General features: G+C 37.2%; 1 protein-coding gene across 1 annotated transcript in view; it reads right to left on the bottom strand.

Annotated features, from left to right (window-relative positions):
- The window catches only part of kcnh5a (potassium voltage-gated channel, subfamily H (eag-related), member 5a), a 99,969-nt gene that overhangs the window by 25,272 nt on the left and 53,912 nt on the right, over nucleotides 1-20,785 (bottom strand). Inside the window, exon 9 of the mRNA XM_059513000.1 lies at nucleotides 2,325-2,524. Coding sequence (XP_059368983.1) covers nucleotides 2,325-2,524 — 200 coding nt within the window. The remainder of the gene's footprint in view (nucleotides 1-2,324; nucleotides 2,525-20,785) is intronic.

The following is a 20,785-nucleotide window of genomic DNA, read 5'->3' as shown; positions in this document are numbered from 1 at the left end:
TGATATGTGATATTTTACTGCAGAACATCTCGATTAACCAATCAGAACCAAGTATTACAGAGAGTCACATAATAATGTGGAGTACGTCAGTTATTAAAATGATAGGCTAGAGCATAGAATTGCATTGGTAAGCAATGAGTTTATTTTGCCTTACTGCACTTCATTACTTAGGCTAGAGAGAAAAAAGAAGTCAAACAGAAACATGTTCAGTTGCTGGTGATATTTGGAAATGTCAATTTCTGAATATTTCACTTGCGTGTGGTCTACAGTGAGAGCTAAATTAACACTGAGTTGAAGAACTTGAGATTCTAAAAATATTCAATAATGTTTATACTGTAATGCTATTAGCATACCATGATCAGCTGCCTTTGACACAAGCGTTTAACAATTAACTTTTATGTATAATAACAAAAAATGATTAGAACTGTTTCTGTCTGTAAATCATAGTGTTTTTTGTTTTTTTTACTGTTTATTGATTCCAATAAGGACCCAAATACAGTGGCTCATTATTGAGCCTAAGTGTCTCATTTAGCTGAGGGCCTCAGTATTGATTAAAGTACAGGAATCAAGTCTCTTTGGCATCTTGACAGCTAAGTAAATTTGATTTTGTCAATAACAAAGTCCAATTATATCAAAAAGGGGTTTATAGAATTTATTAAGTATTAATAAATCATATTAATATCTGTACATTTGATGTGAATATACAAGAACAATTTATTTACCTGTTTAACTTAATATATAAAAATGACACAAATTTCAGATGGCATTTAGAGGCTTTTGTATTTGAACTCTTCATATATATATATATATATATATATATATATATATATATATATATACACAGTATATAATAATTTAACTTTTTGCCATTTCTGAATGCATATTACTGAATATGCATTTGTAGGAGTTTTCTTTTCAGATGCAAAATTTATGGGAGGAAAGTGGTCAAATGAATCTCGCAGTGCACTCATCAAATTACAGGTATTTGTGTTGGTATTATTTAATGGCCAAAAGAAGCATGTATTAAACTTTTTTGCACTTGAAATGGCTGCAGTTATTGTTGTAAGTATTGCATGTACGTTGTTAATAAATCTGGAGAAATATGGCATTATAGTTATGGCATTAATATTACATCAAGTGCCCATAAAAAATTAGGCATGTGCTGGATGTTTTTACAAGCTAATGTTTCCATTATGTGGAGATGTACACGCATGTAGGCTGTTCTGTGCATGGAAAAGATCTAATACACTTGACCTGACTTCACCAGAATGCAATTACAAATGCAGAAACCAATTACACTTTGTGCCTCCATTACCTGTACAAGGCCTATTAATCTATATTCCAATTCTGATCTACTACTCAGGTCATGATAAACAATGCAAATGAACACTGTTATAATAATAATAATAATAATTCCTTACATTTATATAGCGCTTTTCTAGGCGTCAAAGCGCTTTACATTGTCAAGGGGTACACATACACATGTTTAACAAATATCTAGACTTTTGGAACATGTTCTACTGAATGAAAAGTCACAACAGGTACATTTATTGCTTTGCACGTGTCCATCTCTGCTATCTTTTTGAAAATGTTTAAATTTGTCTCTTATGTCCAGTGCCATACATAAATAAATGGAGAGGATTTCTCACCCAACACTGCATGAAAATCAGAGAAGTCTAAATTTGAGCTAGAGGTTGAATAGACCTACTACATTCCCTGAGGGTTGATGTCTCCTGGGATATTATGCAATTTCCCATTCCTCTTTTAGAATGAAATACAAAAGGAGGTCTTGATGGAGAGACACTTAAACAAAAAAGATGGCCCGCTTTTCTCCACCTCCCTTATTTTAAGTTTGACATTTCTCACAGAATGATAGCATCCATCCGAAAAAAAGATTTCTCTTTATTTCATTATTTGGTATTGCACTGCTTACATCCAAATGTCTTTATCAGAAAGAGAGATGAGGAAACCGTAATTAAACAATGCCTTCCATGATCAAAACCACATCCTTAGCCTTGCTTAGCTAAATAAAAATAAGTGTTTGTATTTTCAAAATGTGTCTTTCACAAAAAACACTGATGAAAAAAGCCATGATGGCCCATGTTTGCAGAGAATAAACCTGCATAAATAATGCCACTATTGTATAATGGTTCAAATATCTCTCCAGCCTTTATATTAGATCAAAATTAAAATACCCCAATTTATTTCCAACAAAATATGTTTCTTGATTAATATATTCAATAAGAAGAATAATAATAAATTTCCCTCATTAGGGCTTATGAGGTATTTGCTAAATACATCAGAAAGAGGAGCAGGTTACCCACCTTCTCTGTGTCTATGCCTTTGGTCATGGCCCATGTGGACACAATGTAGTCCATAACTCTCTCGCTCAGTCCTTTAGGCACCTGATAGAGCTTCAGGAAGTCTCTCACATTGTTCAGCATCTCATGGTAGCGATTGGTGTTCGTGTACATCTGCTGAAAGATGGTGGTCACGTTTCCAAAGATGGTGGCATACAGAAGAGCTGCAGATCACAGAAGGGCACTTTAGAAAGCTGCTATATATAAAAATCAAGGGCTAGACTGAAGTGAGAGTGTCCAGAAGTATCTGGAGAGAAATGGGGGTTGTGATTTTATTTTTATTACTATATTATAACTATTATTATTGTCAAAAACATTAGTAATATTAGGATTAATAATAGTAATATTAGAAACAACATCAATAATAATCATCATCATCATTATTATTACCGTATTTTTCGGACTATAAGTCGCCCCTGAGTATAAGTCGCATCAGTCCAAAAATATGTCATGATGAGGAAAAAAACATATATAAGTCGCACTGGACTATAAGTCGCATTTATTTAGAACCAAGAACCAAGAGAAAACATTACCGTCTACAGCCGCGAGAGGGCGCTCTATGTCTTCAGTGTAGACTACAGGAGCACTGAGCAGCATAGAGCCCCCTCTCGCAGCTGTAGACGGTAATGTTTTCTCTTGGTTCATGTCTCTTAGTTCATTTCTCTTGGTTCATGTCAAATTAATTTTGATAAATAAGTCGCACCTGACTATAAGTCGCAGGACCAGCCAAACTATGAAAAAAAGTGTGACTTATAGTCCGGAAAATAAGGTATTATTATTAAAATAAGTGAGTCTTATTTTCAACAATATTTATATCTTAAACTATGTGCATATATATACTTTTAAGATGATGCAAGATATAATATTTCACAAAAATCACACAATTTAATCAAACTAATAAAATCTGCCAAATGTCAAAGAATGTTTCTAGTATACACAGAAATTCTATTCAAAGCCACAGCCAGCTATGTAGCTTTTTAGTCTGCTAATATATCTTTGCCAGAAAACATTGGCAATATCCCCCTAATCCTATCCCAACTTACACCCGAGCGTTTCTATGGAAACGCAGACCAAAATAGTTTCTGAAATCTATTGTTATTTTGGTACCAGTATGTTCTGAGAGGGTGGACAGGAAAAATGGCTCAGACAGAAAGGATGAACAGCATCAGCAGAGAGGTAAGATTCCAGTGGAAAGCGAGAGGCACTTCAAATCACATCAGTGACTGACAAGAGCCCAGTCCTTCAGAGAACAGAGCAGGGTCTGTGCACCAATCATCCTCACATTCACCCACTTTTGACACGCATGCCAAAGACCAGCAGGAGCTTGATCAACATTAACGGTCTATGCAAACCAAAGCATTAATTAACTGCACATGTGAGTGAATGGAGGCTGAGTGATGATAGTACCGTCTGCACTCTGATGTAGCAATTCATTTCTAGCCGAGACACCAGCGACGCAGATCAATTTTGGGCCAATGATTCGTTTGTGTGTGTCAGCCGTCTGCCTGTTTTTACTAGTGTTATCAATATGAACGAGTGCAATAAAGAGTCATCAACTGAGACATATTTTAAACTTGTCTGGTAGTCTAAAAATGTATGCACATAAGGCGATTACGTGCCAACCCCACACGATTACAAACACCAGAATGAAAACCAACAGGGTCATTTAAACAAAGTAGTTTCATAGAGCTAATTGCAACACAATTACAAATACAATTCAATTGGACATGATGTACATGAGACATTTGTTTAGTGAGTAATTAAGGGATAAGTCAGAGTTTATAGATAATCGATTAGGTTCATTTTTCAATGACTGAGTTCACAATGGTTTAAAGGTCATGCAGGCAAACGATAAACTAGAAGAAGCTGAGCTAACAGAATAGAGTCTCACTGCATTACACAGACTATGTGGAAATAGCAAATTTAGAGGAAACTAAAGAAGAAAAAAATACAGAAAGAGAGAGAAAATGGGAAAGGATGATGTAAAGAAATGTAAACATAACTGGGGGTGGGGGAGTCTTTAAAAAAAAAAAACTCTACCATTCAAAAGTTTGGGATCAGTAAGTTTCTTTTTTTCTTTTTTTTACTCAATCTTGCAAGATTTCATTTAATTGGTCAGAAGTGACAGAAAATACATTTATAATTTTACAAATATAAATATGTAATTTTTTAGAAATTGTTCTTTTGATGATGCCCTTTGTTGATATTTTCTGGCATGAAACAGAAAAGATGACATTAAGCAGAATATCCAAACTGATTTTTTTTTTCTTTTTCCCACAGTAAAAGTGGATGGGAACCACAGATGTGGAAAAGTGTCCATAAGCAAAGATGATATGATTTGGAGTTGAGAGGATGCATGTGAAATTATGAAATGATCTCTTCAGCTTTTAGCACTGCCTCTGTAGTCTTACTTGATCTCCATGAGCGTCAAGCTCCATCAGTTCTGCATTACTTCACATTAATGGCCTAATCAAATCTACTGGAGACATGATAGTGGGTGGTCCCCTCTTGAGAAGGGAATATTATATTCCTATGGGTGTTGGATAAATGTTGATTGATGGAGGAAAAGAATGGTTGCGTGTTAGCCAGATATCATTTCTCATCGTCATTTCTGGCACCATCATTTTCATAAATGTCTTCTGTCCTCCACTGAAGCAGACATTTTCTCATTAGGTCAGGGTAATAGCCAATTTGATGCCTTTTTATGGGGTGGTAATGGGAATAACAAAGGCCTTGCAGATGCACTTTTGATGATGGCTAATGAAATAAGAAAGAGTGGTACTGGACTGGAGAGGATTTTCGATTGGACTTGATCTTTCATGCGCTGCAAAGAGGAGGAGGAAATAGTCACCCTTACCCTTTGCAATTACAGTACAATGATTCATGCTCTGTGGAGGAAGCTTGCCTTGAGCCGTTTTACTGTATTCAGACAGATTCTGTATTCTGAGTGCATGTAGAAGGTCCACCTATAAAAATGTCGTCCCAGGCCTGGAGCAGCCCAGATTAGAAAATACTGAAAATATTCTAAGGAAGTGTTTCCCAAAAAGATCACAGCCACCAGAGGTCGATGATGGAATTGCAGGGTTTTGTGAGATTGTGAAATGAATGACAATATAAAAAAGAAAACTTTTAAAATAAAGTACCTAAAATTTAAATAATATATCAAGTTTAATGGCCATTATACAAAGATATTTACATTTTAGTGCCACTAATGCACAACCTGATTTTACCAAGTGAGACATGTTCCAGGGACAACATCTTTGTGGGCACAACTGGAGTCACATGTGCAAAACTCTAACTAGTCTGCACAGCAGCAGTTCATGTGGACCAAACTGTAGTTCGTTTTTCATTGCTTGAACACAGTTTTCAAAACTCTACACACTTATCCCATGACTTTAACCACAACCTGCACAACACTGTGGATTTACAGCACTTTGTTCAAATGCTAACACACAGCTGTCAAAACTGTGAACCACACATTCAAAATAGGAATAGATTTTAGCCTTGTGCCTTTCAAACTCTGCTGATTGCAATTTCAGGATTAGCCCTGAAAATTATTTGTTCGAATTACAGTATGTACTTTTAGTTTATACCTTTTTTTTCATTACTGTAATTCCGTAAATTACTACAGACTATTGAAGCAAACTGTTACGTTCTACAAATATAAATAAATCATTTTCTTTCTTTGAAGAAAATATGACTTTGTATGAAGTCACTGAAATTGTTCAAACTGTAAAGATGAAAAGTGAGTATTTTCTGTATTGGTGTTTGATGCTAGTGTTTTTCCTCTCAGTGTGTTCTGAGTGACAGTGTGTGTTATCTCAGTGAGGGTTGTGTGTAGTGTTTGGCTGCACTGAGCCTGTTTTGAGCCGTGTGTTAAGAGTTGTGTTGCTAGGAATGAGTTTTGCAGGTGATGTGAACTGTTTAGCCCAGGTGACTGTTGCTAGTGCAGACTGTAGTTAGAGTTTTGCACATGTAGCTCCAGTTGTGCTCACTGTCGTTTAGCAATCGAAAAAAACTGTAATAGCAACAGTTTTGATCCATTCTAATCTGTATCTTTACACTCAGCTTTGCAAAAAGTCTCAGAACAATCCCTCAGAGCGCCTTTACTCTGAGCATCAAATGAATGATGCATTGCATTGCAGCATTGAAGAGGTGACGATCTCTAGGATGTGACAGTGATATTAAGAGCGATGACAGCACTACAAAGCGAATCCCTTGTAAAAGCTCCACTGCTCAATATCCAAGCTCTTATTAAATATTTACAGGGCTGACTCATGCGCTGTTCCAGTGAGCTGTGCTGCCCGGTGGCACGAAGTCGTGAGATGCAACCCCGCAGAGTCCACACAAGCCCTGCACGCGTAATTGTGTTGAACACATCCCAAAATAATAAGCGCAGCAATGTAGGACAATATTAACAAGATTAGGAAGGCAATGACTTAATACATGTAAGGAGTCCCAGAGCTCCACAGCGACTTGATTTTGTTACGCGTGAGAAGTGGGCCTGTAAGCTCTGAGACGCATGTGGAGGAATGCAAATGTACTGTGTAGTCAAGCTTGCTATTCAATTCCACCTCTGGCCAAAAGTTTCACACAGGAAAACATTGTCTGCGCACTGTTTGTGATGTATTGAGAGACTGTAATTTACTGTTGGTAATGAGGCTATCCTATTTGGATATACAGGCCCTTCTCAAAAAATTAGCATATTGTGATAAAGTTCATTATTTTCCATAATGTAATGATAAAAATTTAATTTTCATATATTTTAGATTCATTGCACACCAACTGAAATATTTCAGGTCTTTTATTGTTTTAATACTGATGATTTTGGCATACAGCTCATGAAAACCCAAAATTCCTATCTAAAAAAATTAGCATATTTCATCCGACCAATAAAAGAAAAGTGTTTTTAATACAAAAAAAGTCAACCTTCAAATAATTATGTTCAGTTATGCACTCAATAGTTGGTCGGGAATCCTTTTGCAGAAATGACTGCTTCAATGCGGCGTGGCATGGAGGCAATCAGCCTGTGGCACTGCTGAGGTGTTATGGAGGCCCAGAATGCTTCGATAGCGGCCTTAAGCTCATCCAGAGTGTTGGGTCTTGCGTCTCTCAACTTTCTCTTCACAATATCCCACAGATTCTCTATGGGGTTCAGGTCAGGAGAGTTGGCAGGCCAATTGAGCACAGTAATACCATGGTCAGTAAACCATTTACCAGTGGTTTTGGCACTGTGAGCAGGTGCCAGGTCGTGCTGAAAAATGAAATCTTCATCTCCATAAAGTTTTTCAGCAGATGGAAGCATGAAGTGCTCCAAAATCTCCTGATAGCTAGCTGCATTGACCCTGCCCTTGATAAAACACAGTGGACCAACACCAGCAGCTGACATGGCACCCCAGACCATCACTGACTGTGGGTACTTGACACTGGACTTCAGGTATTTTGGCATTTCCTTCTCCCCAGTCTTCCTCCAGACTCTGGCACCTTGATTTCCGAATGACATGCAAAATTTGTCCAAAAGTCCAGTGCTGCTTCTCTGTATCCCAGGTCAGGCGCTTCTGCCGCGGTTTCTGGTTGAAAAGTGGCTTGACCTGGGGAATGCGGCACCTGTAGCCCATTTCCTGCACACGCCTGTGCACGGTGGCTCTGGATGTTTCTACTCCAGACTCAGTCCACTGCTTCCGCAGGTCCCCCAAGGTCTGGAATCGGTCCTTCTCCACAATCTTCCTCAGGGTCCGGTCACCTCTTCTCGCTGTGCAGCATTTTTTGCCACACTTTTTCCTTCCCACAGACTTCCCACTGAGGTGCCTTGATACAGCACTCTGGGAACAGCCTGTTCGTTCAGAAATTTCTTTCTGTGTCTTACCCTCTTGCTTGAGGGTGTCAATGATGGCCTTCTGGTCAGCAGTCTTACCCATGATTGCGGTCTTAAGTAATGAACCAGGCTGGGAGTTTTTAAAAGCCTCAGGAATCTTTTGCAGGTGTTTAGAGTTAATTAGTTGATTCAGATGATTAGGTTAATAGCTCGTTTAGAGGACCTTTTCATGATATGCTAATTTTTTGAGATAGGAATTTTGGGTTTTCATGAGCTGTATGCCAAAATCATCAGTATTAAAACAATAAAAGACCTGAAATATTTCAGTTGGTGTGCAATGAATCTAAAATATATGAAAGTTTAATTTTTATCATTACATTATGGAAAATAATGAACTTTATCACAATATGCTAATTTTCTTAGAAGGACCTGTATAACACAATGTATTATTTAGCACTAGGAAAAATTAAAACTAAACACTAGTGCTTTGTTTTCCACTGGATGTCTGATTCTATTTACCAGCATCCACCATGGCACAAATAATGTGACTTTAAGTGTCTGTTTTGCATGTGAAAGATTATGGATTATGTATGCCACTTAAACATCTTAAATACAGTATATAATTTATGCAAAAGAACATGTTTTAGTGCACAATTGTGGCATTTAGTGCTTTTAAGGCCTCTGCTTATTTTCTATTGAAGTGCTGAACAGGATCAAGGTGTGATGTCCTTCATCAGCATAGTCTGCTTCAGAGTCTGTGCTTCTGTATATGAAGTGTGAAGGCTGTGGGAACCTCACCTCTAGCTCAGCTTGATCAGGTAGAACTGTACTCAGCGAGCAGATGCTGAAGGCCAGGTGTTTGCACAGTCACCATACTGACATCAAATTCAAGATCTTACTGTAACTTCATGAAGAATAAACTTTATTAGCATTAAAATAACTGGTTTAACCATTCTAGTTTCTTAGAACTCAAGGCATCTCTGACTTTTGCAAATCGTTTGTTTGTTTAGTGTGCTCCTGGCAGAGCTTAACCATCGAGTATTAAATGACATAAATCATAACATTTTGAAAGGAAATTTTCATTTTTATGCAGATGACACTGTACTGTATTGCTCAGCACCTACAGCAGGCCAGGCCCTCTCCCAATTACAATTTGATTTTAATATGCATCAACAGAACATTTATGATCTGAAACTTGTTTTAAATGCTGAAAAAACAAAAGTAATGCTTTTTTCAAATTCAAAATCCAAATTAAATCTGCCTTCAATCATCACTTCTCAGGGTAAGAAGATTGAATGTGTTTCTAAATACAGATATCTCGGTATTTTAATAGATGAATCTCTTTCTTTTACTTCTCATATTCAGCAGCTGGCAAAAAGATTAAAACTTAAACTAGGGTTTTATTTTAGAATCAAATCCTGTCTCTCATTCGAACCTAAAAAGAGGTTAGTTGCTGGTACTTTTATGTCTATTATTGACTATGGTGATGTTTTATATATGCACGCTTCGTCTCAAAGTTTACATGCACTGGACACTATATACCATGGAGCTTTGAGGTTCATCACTGGTCTTAAAGTCCTCACTCACCACTGTGAACTGTATGAACGTGTTGGATGGTCTTCTCTGTCAACACGGAGACTTCAACACTGGTATGATTTTATATATAAGGCTATTTTAGGTCTTCTTCCATCCTACCTTCTGACCTACATCAGTGTAAAAAATATTGGGACTTACAATCTTCAGTCCCAGGATCTTGTTTTTCTGTCTGTACCAAATGTTAGAACTGAGCTGGGGAAAAAGGCGTTTAACTTTGCTGCTCCCTTTGCATGGAACAAGTTACAGAAAAATTTGAAACTTAATAAGCTTGTCTCATTGGTTACTTTTAAGAGGATATTAACTGACTTGGAAGCAGCCACATCTGGCTGTAGTTGTTCTGCATGATATGCCAAGGATTTGTGGTTGTTTTATCTGCTATTTTAGTTGTCTTATGTTTTTGTGTATTCTGTGTTGTATGTATGGTTGTACTGCTGCCTATCTTGGCCAGGACACTCTTGAAAATGAGATTTTTAATCTCAACGAGTACTTTCCTGGTTAAATAAAGGAAAAAAAAAATTTAAGGAATTTGCCCAAAAATTTTAAGAAATTCAGCATTACATCACTTGCTCTCCAATGGTTCTATAGTATGAGAGTGAATGAGAGTCTAAACAGATGACACAAACATCACGATAATGCGTCAATTATCATGCATCTACATTAACATTTTTCTATAATTCTGACGACACCCATTCACTGCAGAGGATCCATTTAGTGAGCAAGTTATGTGCTTTTAAATGGCCTGAGGATGAGCACATTTTCAGCTAATTTTAATTTTTGTGTAAAATATTCCTTCAATACAATCAACAGCAATATATCAAACAGTAGCTCAGCTAAAAAGAAACACATTTTCACTCTCTATCAATGATTGACACTAATTTGATGATGTTAGGGTAACCTTAATGGACATAGATTATAGGTCAAATTAACATGTCGTCCTTCAAAAGCTTTTTCTTTTCAGAAGTAATGGATTGAAAGTATAACAAAAGCAGGGACAGTCCCTCTGGGGCAACCTGGGGTTAAGCACTTTGCTCCAGGGCACAATGGTAATAGGGCCATGTGCTGCACTTTAGGCGGTTATGAGCATGTCATTTTGTCAGGAAGAAACGTCCAATATACTGTATGTTCAGATATAAAGAGCTAAAGTGTTCATATTTCTTTTAGCACAAGTGAATGTGTTTTTGCTGTTTACTGACACATCACTCCCTAAAGTAATGTAACTGATTACTGATTTGATTACTTTTCTAAATTTCTAACAAATGAACCAATCAAAATCATCAGAAAAGCATCACTTTACTAAAAGGCGTCGTATCTGTAGTATCTACCTACCTACCTAGCTACCTACCTATGTTTCTGTTTATTTACTGTATCTACAGTATCTATCTGCTTACCTACCTAGCAATCTGTTTACTTAATTGTAGTTTCTATCTGTTCTGCAACTGCCAAAAATTGTGCTCCCTGAAACACCTCTATAAATCTAAGAACCATCTCAGGAAAAAGAAAGAAAGAAAAAGACTTTATTGATTCGATATTATTCTATAGTGCTTATTTGGGGCCTTAAAAGTACAGAAAGTCAAACATTACATTTATTTATAGCTGTGTCTAGCACGATACACAAGGCCAAATGAAAGGAAGAACTATGAAATAAGCTTTCTGACATTACTAATGCAGCTGAGTGAGCTCCTTTGATCACTATCTGTATCAAAAACAAATACAAACCGTTGTTACTGCCTCAGTGTGAGTAATAACCACCATACATACCAATCAAACCACAGTGTAACTATATGTATCTGTAAAACCCCACCAGACATAGATGGAAATTAAAAGAAGAAATACCAAGGGGAGAACAAGAAGCGCGCTCTCAGATCAAACTCTCCCACTTAATGAAGATATTCAAACACATTCTTCAAAAATGATATTAAAACATGCTGTCTTTAAAGAAAAGATGCATGTGGTGAGATATTTTACAACATTTCACTCACTTCCACTTCTTTTAAAAAATCATCATTGAGAAACTGTTTGGAATTATGTGAGCATGGAAGCAAAACTCTGAGTGACTGATTGAAATGTGCAGCCCTCCTCTCACTAGATGTACAGACGTAAGACTGCTGATCTAGTGATATGTCTGAATAACGTGACTCATTGCTAACAAGGATTATATTAGCATTCTTTCAGATTGATGAGTCATCATTCAGAGATCTCCCTGAGCATGATTTATTCAAGAGGAGATAGAGTTGTTCCTCACACTTCTGCAGTAATGATCAGTATGAGGGGGACAAAAGGTTCGCCCGGAAGGCAGAGGTTAACAGAGATTTGAACAAGTCATATATATATACATATATAAATATTGCTAGAATCACATAAGAATTTTACCCCAAAGGATAAAGAAAACCAAGACCACATGATTTCTCTGTATTACATAACAGTTTTGAGCCATGTACTAAGCTTACGTATTTAATGCACGGTCACAGTCAGGTCATCATACAGGCTTGTCACTATCATTTCCATATTTCTATGTAAATAAATGAATGTCATATACGCTTTATTTACTTTATAGGTGAAGAATACATTGGCTCAGTAAAGGAATTATGCAAATCACATAACAAAAAGAGAAAGACTGAATGACAGGATCATTTATAAATCTGCCACAATCATGAGTGGAGGATGGTGTTCCATTACTGTACACAATGCTCCTTTTGTTTACTGTAGTAACAAATGTTGGGTTGGCGAGAGATTACAATGAGCTGTTAATTATCAAGATTACTTCAAAATATTGGAAAAGGGAAATGTGTGTGTGCTAGCATAACTTCCAGCAAAAACAATGTGATAAAAACCACCATGCTGCAATATTTCATTGGTTTGACTGATACTGATTTACTGTACGTATATGCATGCATGAAAAATTACCTCATGGATAACACTGCCGCCTAATTAAGTCGGACTATGAGTAGTTAATGAATAAAATCCATGTTTTTGTGCTGAAATACAGCAATAAATTGATGCAAGTGTTTAGTGAATTATCCCAACCGTCTTTCTGATACAATTCAGTCATTTTTCAGCCCTTATGAGGCGATGACCCAGATGAGTCTGTAATTGTAAGTTAATGTAATGCTCTAGTGCTTGGAGGAATAAACTCGGCTCAGTTCCAGCATCAGCCCAACAAGGATAGATGCCTTAACACACGCGGTCAGCTTCAGCAATTACTACAGTGCCTGAAGGCAGACACCATTTCTGTCCATCACTCTATTTCTCTCTCCCTGTGTTGTGCTTCTCTCCCATATCATTTAATATCTCACCTCCAGAGCCGATCAGCCCTATACGCTCACTACGCAAGCTGCGTAGGGCCCCGCAAATTACTCAAGGCCCCGCCTCCTCCTCGTGTCATAGAGCGTCACGTCACCGTCAATTAATGTTTACAACATCCATGACAAAATGAAGCGAAACTATCCTCTGGTCACGAAAAGAGGGGAAAAAAACCCATGAAAGTGAACTGCGGGAACAACAATCAGGTAAACTTGTCTTCTCTCCTCTCTAAGTTTGAGGTCAGCAAAGTAAAGTTTATACTTGGGTTTATGTGCATTTCTGTTGTGTTTTTTCGGTCTTCCTAACCTAGCTGGGCAGGCAGGCAGTGCATCTCTTGCATCACTTTGTGCCTGACAAAAGTGAGAGTAAAATACAATTATTTATTACGTTTGTTTTTGATAAACGACAAAGTGCAACGGTGTTTGTTTACTGCAGCTCGGAAAAGATAACCGCGTCGCGTGTTATCATGCGTTCATATGCGCATGCACGAAATGAAATGCGCATTTTTCAAGCAGAAATATATGTGGAGACCAGACAGACTGTACAATATATGGGCGAGAATGATTTCACTCCTCATCAAAAGTGCACATTATACATACATACTTTTAAAACAAGACACTGATTATCTAGTCTCAGTCAATGTGTAGTTAAAAACTCTATACAACTGCACTGCACTAATTATGCAAGATGGAAAGCAATGTATTGATAATTTGACAGTGATTGACTTGATTTATAGGCTATATTGAATTTAAAATGTTGATTAGCTGGACATACTGGTCAATGTGTGAATGCACATCCCTCAGTTAATAATAACCATAAATCAAGAATTGCTTCACCATATTACAAAAATAAAAAAACCTTTAACATGCTATGGCAAGCCATTTTAGCTTTTATTCATTCACAGCTTATGCATTTTTGATATCAAGCATTACATTTTTTTACTATTTGCAATGTGAATTCTTGATTATTTTTACTAATAGTTAGTCAATAATAGCTAATACTAATAATATTAATACTAATAGCTAATAGTAATACTTAGTTACATTTTTATCTACCAATGTCTATTTTTGATATCAGGAATTACATGTTAACTTGTACAAAAGTTCATTCTTGATATCAATGATGTCATCACTCACAGGGATTATTGATATCTGCATAACTAGTTCACTAGTTAAATATTACAAGAGCCAAGCCATAGTATAAATAGTATTTTATATTTGAAAATGTTTAAAAGAAAATTGGGAGGCAGTTTGAATGGGTCTGATGCAGCTTATAAAACGAGTTATCTATAATTTGCAGGTGCTATGCTTAAGTTTGTCAGTAGAGGAGATGCTGGACCATCAGCCAGTACAAGCACAGACTCAGTTGATACACATCCAGCCTCAGCCAGTACTAGCACAGACCCAGAACAGCCAGCTTCAGAAAGTACGAACACAGTGTCAGACCCAGGTGAAGTACAGGCAGCCTCAGTCAGTACTAGCACAACCAGAGGTGTACAGCCAGCAGCAGATACAAGCAGCTCAGACCCAAATAGAACAGTTGCCGCTCCACCAAATGACCCAGCAGATTGGCCCCCCGTCTTAACAGACTTTATGAGGACTGAGTTTTATCTCTCCTGTTTCTGTAAGATTATGTAATTTATAATAAATGACTTTATATATTTTGAGTATTTTATTATTATATAGTTATTATTATCATCAACAACCACAACAATAGTAATATTAATTATATAAATTTATATATATATATAGATATATATAGATATATAGTTATATAGATATAGATATTTGATTTTTCCAATTTAGTTTTCTTATTTATGTTTACGTTAATATTCACTTACTTAATAATATTCACTTGTTATCTTAATATTCTATAGGAAATACTCTATTCAATAAATATTGTTTGTTTGAACCTCATTCTGTTCTATATTGTCGACTGTTTTGTTTAAAGGAGGGAGGATTGTATTGGGATCACTGAAGTGTCAGGTGTGACTGTGTGGCAATGGCAAATGGTTTACATAGCTCACGGCATCACGGGTCAGTTAGAGGGCCCCTTAGCAGAATTTTGCTTAGGGCCCCAGGGAGGTCAGGATCGGCACTGCTCACCTCTGCTCTTTGAATATTACTATAGAGCAGGACAAACACATTTTGTTCTTAAATAGTATTAGTTATAGATTGTAATAAGTAATACAAACAATCTCAACTGCATAGTCATACTATGGTCATTACCCTGCAAGTTGTTGGCATCTGGCTATGATATTAGAGTCAAAAAAGCAGAGGGTGTTTGACGGCACATTTCTTCACAGCTGTCATGCAGCATGCAGCCTGTGACTCCTGTGTGCTGTCAACCTGCTGGAGATGTCCGGGATTTGCTCTTGAGCGAGTGCCACATTCACAGTCAATCTGTAATGTGTCACTTAAGATGAAGATTTATAAGGTCCACAACAGGGTCAAACATTAACTTGGACTCCTGAATAAATGCCACACTCCAAAGTGACCCAAATGACACACATGCACTCACTGGCCACTTTATAAGGTACACCTTGCTAGTACCGGTTTACCTTCAGAACTGCCTTAATTCTTCATGGCATAGATTGAACAAGGTGCTGGAAATATTCCTCAGATTTGTGACATGGTGCATTATCCTGCTGGAAGTAGCCATCAGAAGATGGGTACACTGTAGTCATAAAGGCATGGAGATGGTCAGCAACAATACTCAGGTAGACTGTGGTGTTTAAACCATTCTCAATTGGTACTAAGGGGCCCAAAGTGTGCCAAGAAAATATCCCCCACACCATTACACAACCACCAGCAGCATGAACCATTGAGACAAGGCAGGATGGATCCATGCTTTTCCATGATCCATGTTCTTTACGCCAAATTCTGACCCTATCATCTGAATGTTGCAGCAGAAATCTAGACTCATCAGACCAGGCAACATTTTTACAATCTGCTATAGTCCAATTTTGGTGAGCCTGTGTGAATTGTAGCCTCCGTTTCCTGTTCTTAGCTGACAGGAGCAGCACCCGGTGTGGTCTTCTGCTGCTGTAGCCCATCTGCTTCAGGGTTTGACGTGTTGTGCATTCAGAGATGGTATTCTACATACCTTGGTTGTAACAAGTGGTCATTTGAGTTACTGTTGCCTTTCTGTCATCTCTAACCAGTCTGTCCATTCTCCTCTGACCTTTGACATCAACAAGGCATTTTTTTTTTACACACAACTTACACTAATAAAGTGGCCGGTGAGTGTATATGTAAATACAAGTTTCTGAAATGAAATATATAGAGCTGATTCTGAGTGGCGTTTTTTTTTTCTGACTAGTATTATACATACACATTTAATTTTACTTTAGTTAATTTTACTTAAAATTTTTACCAAGCTGATTGCTCACTAAAAACTCCCATTTTCAGACTGATACACAAACTCAGAATGCACACAAACACAAGAGGTGAGATTTATTGCATGAACCAATCACATCCAATCATAACCAGTCATGTCAAATCATAATGCGAATGAAGGCATTGCTTCAGTTTGCGTCAGTACTGGTCAATGCATTGATTTCTGTAATGGAAGCATCAGCTTCAGTTTTTCCACCTGTTGTTTATCCAAGCGTTTACCCCTCACATCACTAGCTCCGCCCTTGCGCCATAGCTCATAACCAGAAGAGAAGAGGAGTCGTTTGGAGGGGGAGGGGAGGTTACCGTTTTTGATTAAAGATTACAAGGGAACATGAATAAAAAATAAAAAAAAGAATGAAGTGTACAATAGAATGAATTCAACGAAGATACAATAAACAGTACAGTATTCCATTAAAAAATAAGAATTTTCAATTTTGATTTCAAGGTGACTTTAAGTATATTTTCCCCTTTTCCCCGAAATCATTTCCAGTATTCCTATTACCTGCAACAGCCCTATAGTGTCTTACTATTTAAATTTATTGATTCAATTTAATTAAGAATTTGACACAAAAGATGATGCATACATTTAATTAGGTTAGAAAAAATTGGGCTTTATAAAGGTAAAAATCAATTTAAACGTATTGGAAAAGTTAATTTCTGTTAGCCCTGCAAACTAACCACCTTCACAGAATATGAAGATATTTAAAGGTGCACTGTGTAATTTTTGGCAGCATCGAGCAGTTGGTTGCAACCAACGGCTCAGTCCCCCGCTCACCCCTCCCTTTAGAGAAGCTACGGTGGCCGACACTAAAGATGCCGTCGGTAAAGACAACAGAGAGCAATGAGATTTCTTTACAAAGGTAAATCAAGGAATTATATTTATTTAATTATTCAATAAATCAATGTTATTGCAAATGTTAATGTACTTGTTCATCATTGTGTCAGTGTTTTATTCGCAAAAGCAACAAAGAGACAAGACGTGCTGTGTAGAGCAGTTTGTCCGTTTAGGGCAGTGATCCTCACTATTTTTTTCAAAAGAGCCACATTGGCAGAGCAAAATCAAAAGGCGAGCCACTTTTACGACAACACACTAAGTCACCTTTGCAAATGTGCATTTCTACATATAAATCGGACATCCCACAAAAAAGAAATAACACGGCCAATACATTTTCGTTTAAGAACAGATTTACTTTAATAGTGGGATGAGCGAAAGCTGGCATGCATGTCAAACAAAATGCCCCCAACAGAAAAAAAATCTCTATGTTTTCAGTGCTGATGCATTCATTTAACATTTAAGGGCACTTAAAAGCTGTCACAACGAAACGGCAAAATTAATGATTATGAATATGTAAAATATAGCAGAAGACATTAAATTTTTTTTTATGTCTGTCGGCTAGAAAGATGCTGACTCGTGATCTTCGCAGTAGTGAACGCGCCTGAGAGAAATGCACATTTCATACGGGAGGGAGAGCAGTCTGTTTTCTTTCGTTTTGAATTGTTTTGTTTAAAAGTAGACATTTCAAGCTTTATATATAGCCTATTTGTCGGGTCTGTGAGGCAAGTAGGCTATACGCTGACTTTCGGTTCATTCATGAGACAAACTCCAGGTTCACACCGGCTCCTTCGTATCGTGGTTATCTATTTTCTATTTACTTCTTATTAAATCCAGACAATTGGTTGATGAAACCTTGATTAAAATTAAGATACAATTAATACAAAACGAAATCAAATTTAAAGACAGGCTTTGTGCTTTCTGTTTGAGGTCTCAGTGAAAGTTTTTAAGCAGCCTTAGTGCCGCTGTCAGAGCGCTCACGTCCATAACGGAGAACTGTCCCGTCCATAAGATTTTTTTTTATTTTTTTATTTTTAATACATTTCTAAATAAATGTGACTTATAGTCCAGTGCGAGGCTAGGCCTATATGTTTTTTCTTCTTCATGGCGCATTTTTTGACTGATGCGCCTTATTGGCTACTCCGGAGCGACTTTGATAGGCTACACCTGTATGAATTCTCATTTTACTTTTTGAACTCCATTATTGAGCCGAGTTTTGCTTGAAAATAGTCTACTGTTGATGACTGTGCAAGACTAATGGATTCAGGGTCAGGCTTGAATGAGCATGCTTCAGACTCGTGGTGTGAGCAGAGCGAAATTGGAGCGGGAAATGCGACGCTCCGTCCACCGTCCTTTTGAAATTGCCGCTCTGCGCTCTGTCCAAGATCCGCCCGCTCGCTTCCTGCTCGCTCCCGCCTCTCTGAAGGCAAGTGGCAGTGTGATACTGTAAGCTACTCGCGAGCCGCATAATGAGTAACTGTGGTTTAGGGCTACTGTAGAAACATGGTGGCGATTTCCATGTAAGGGGACCCGCGGTGTATGTAGATTGAAATAGCTCAATCTAAGGAAATAAAAACATGACGGTTCATTAAGAAAGGTCTTTTTACACCTCTGAAAAAATAGTTATATATATTATATTGCATTTCTTTAAACAGATCATTGTAAATATTACACATTGCACCTTTAAAAGGTTGGGATTCATCTGTCCATGGCAGTATTAAAACCTGTCCAAGTACCAGCACAATAACACAATCAGCAAAATATGGTCTAATTATCGTTATCAACAAAATTCCAGAAAATATCAACATATCACTTTTTGTCATTATCGCACACCCCTATATATATTCAATCTTGTCCTTGTACATATTTTAGTCAGCTACTATTTAAAAAAAATATATATATATTAAAAACTATACTAAAAAAAATGCCATTTAGAATCATAAAGTTAATTTTGGTCACTTGACAGTTACAGAATGCATTTATCAGAGCGCACTCTCTCTTTCTCAGTAGTGAGGCCAGAGATCTCTCTAAGCTTAAACACAATAGGGATTTACATCATGTTGTCTATCTTCCCGAAACTAACCCTCTTTCTCCTACTGCATTAAGTAACCTCCTCTTCTCTCCACATCGCTACAGTCAATACAGCACCTCAGAGAGGCACTCAGTCCCCTAAAGCTGAAGATGCACCACAACAGTGTCTATCACTTACATTTTTTTACACATCTGTCTCCCAGCAGTGCATGCTGGTTTGTGTTCATTTTCAACCCCAGTTTAAGTGCAAACATTTTCCAACTCCATTAGGCAGTAAACAGGCAATGAATCTCTTGACGCCTACACCCTTAATAGTTCACAATATTATCTGACCTAACCCAGGGAATTATGAGTCTCCTGCCAAATGCGAGTCAGGCTTGATAATATGCTGGTATATTGTGGACCAATAAAGGTGTCTGGCAAACCACCAAGAGCTCAAAAAAATAGTGTGTCAGAGAATTTATCTCAAATTAATGCAGTTATACATGCATTATGCTGATCTTAAATTAGACACAGTTTGACAACAAATTCAGCTATTTATACCCTTTCTGTACAGCATTGATTGTAGGTTCAATATACCTGTCATTTGAATGGACTGGGAGATCAATAAACCCCCTGGACCTTAAACTCCTGACACATTCTACCCCCTACTTAAAAAGATCCACATAATGATGCACTGCATAATATATTTCAGCCACTGTCCCTGTTTGCTGTAAGACATTATGGGCGATCTAGTTTCTCTTTCCCAAGACTGCAGCAGGAGGAAAATGATTTGATTTACATTTGAATAGGTGCAAACCCAAAATGTCTTGGCAGAGAAAACAGCAGATGATTGTGAGAGGTGTGCATATGAGGGAGAAGACTCATTAGAGTAATTATACACCAGGATACAACATCTTCGGGTTTGACTGTCCTTCAAATAGAAGAATGACTCTTTTGCTATACACGTAGGTGCACTGAGAGCAGGGCTATAAATACAACTTATTATTGTAAAATTATATAATAAATGTAAAAAAAATAAAAAATTGTAACTGTGTCTTGTAACCTGTACTTAATTCCATAATAAGTTATGAAATACTGGTATATCGTTATTAATTTGATTTAAAAAAAAATGTAATCACTTAAAGCACTGCTATTATCGTGAAATTATATTACATCACATGCTATTATCAAGAACATGAAAAGGAGAGATGGTGAAAACAGCATCTGGACAGCCATGAGCTCAGACACAGTCAGTATTTAGTCAGAGATGGCAGATCAATAACTTCACAAATGCAGGAATGCATCAGTGTATTGCACTGACCGAACAAGTTAACACATCAGATTTCTTTGTGAATACTGCTGCTTATCGACATATGAAGCATGAAAAAAAGACATCCAGAACAACACTGTGTGACTGGTGAGTGGAAATAACTTTCCCAGTGGGGTGCTTCAGACGTCTTGTCATACGCAA

The sequence above is a fragment of the Carassius carassius genome, chromosome 27, assembly GCF_963082965.1.
Source record: "Carassius carassius chromosome 27, fCarCar2.1, whole genome shotgun sequence".
NCBI lineage: Eukaryota > Metazoa > Chordata > Actinopteri > Cypriniformes > Cyprinidae > Carassius > Carassius carassius.
Note: the sequence above shows the minus strand (reverse complement) of the source record. Positions and strands in the feature narration are given on the sequence as shown.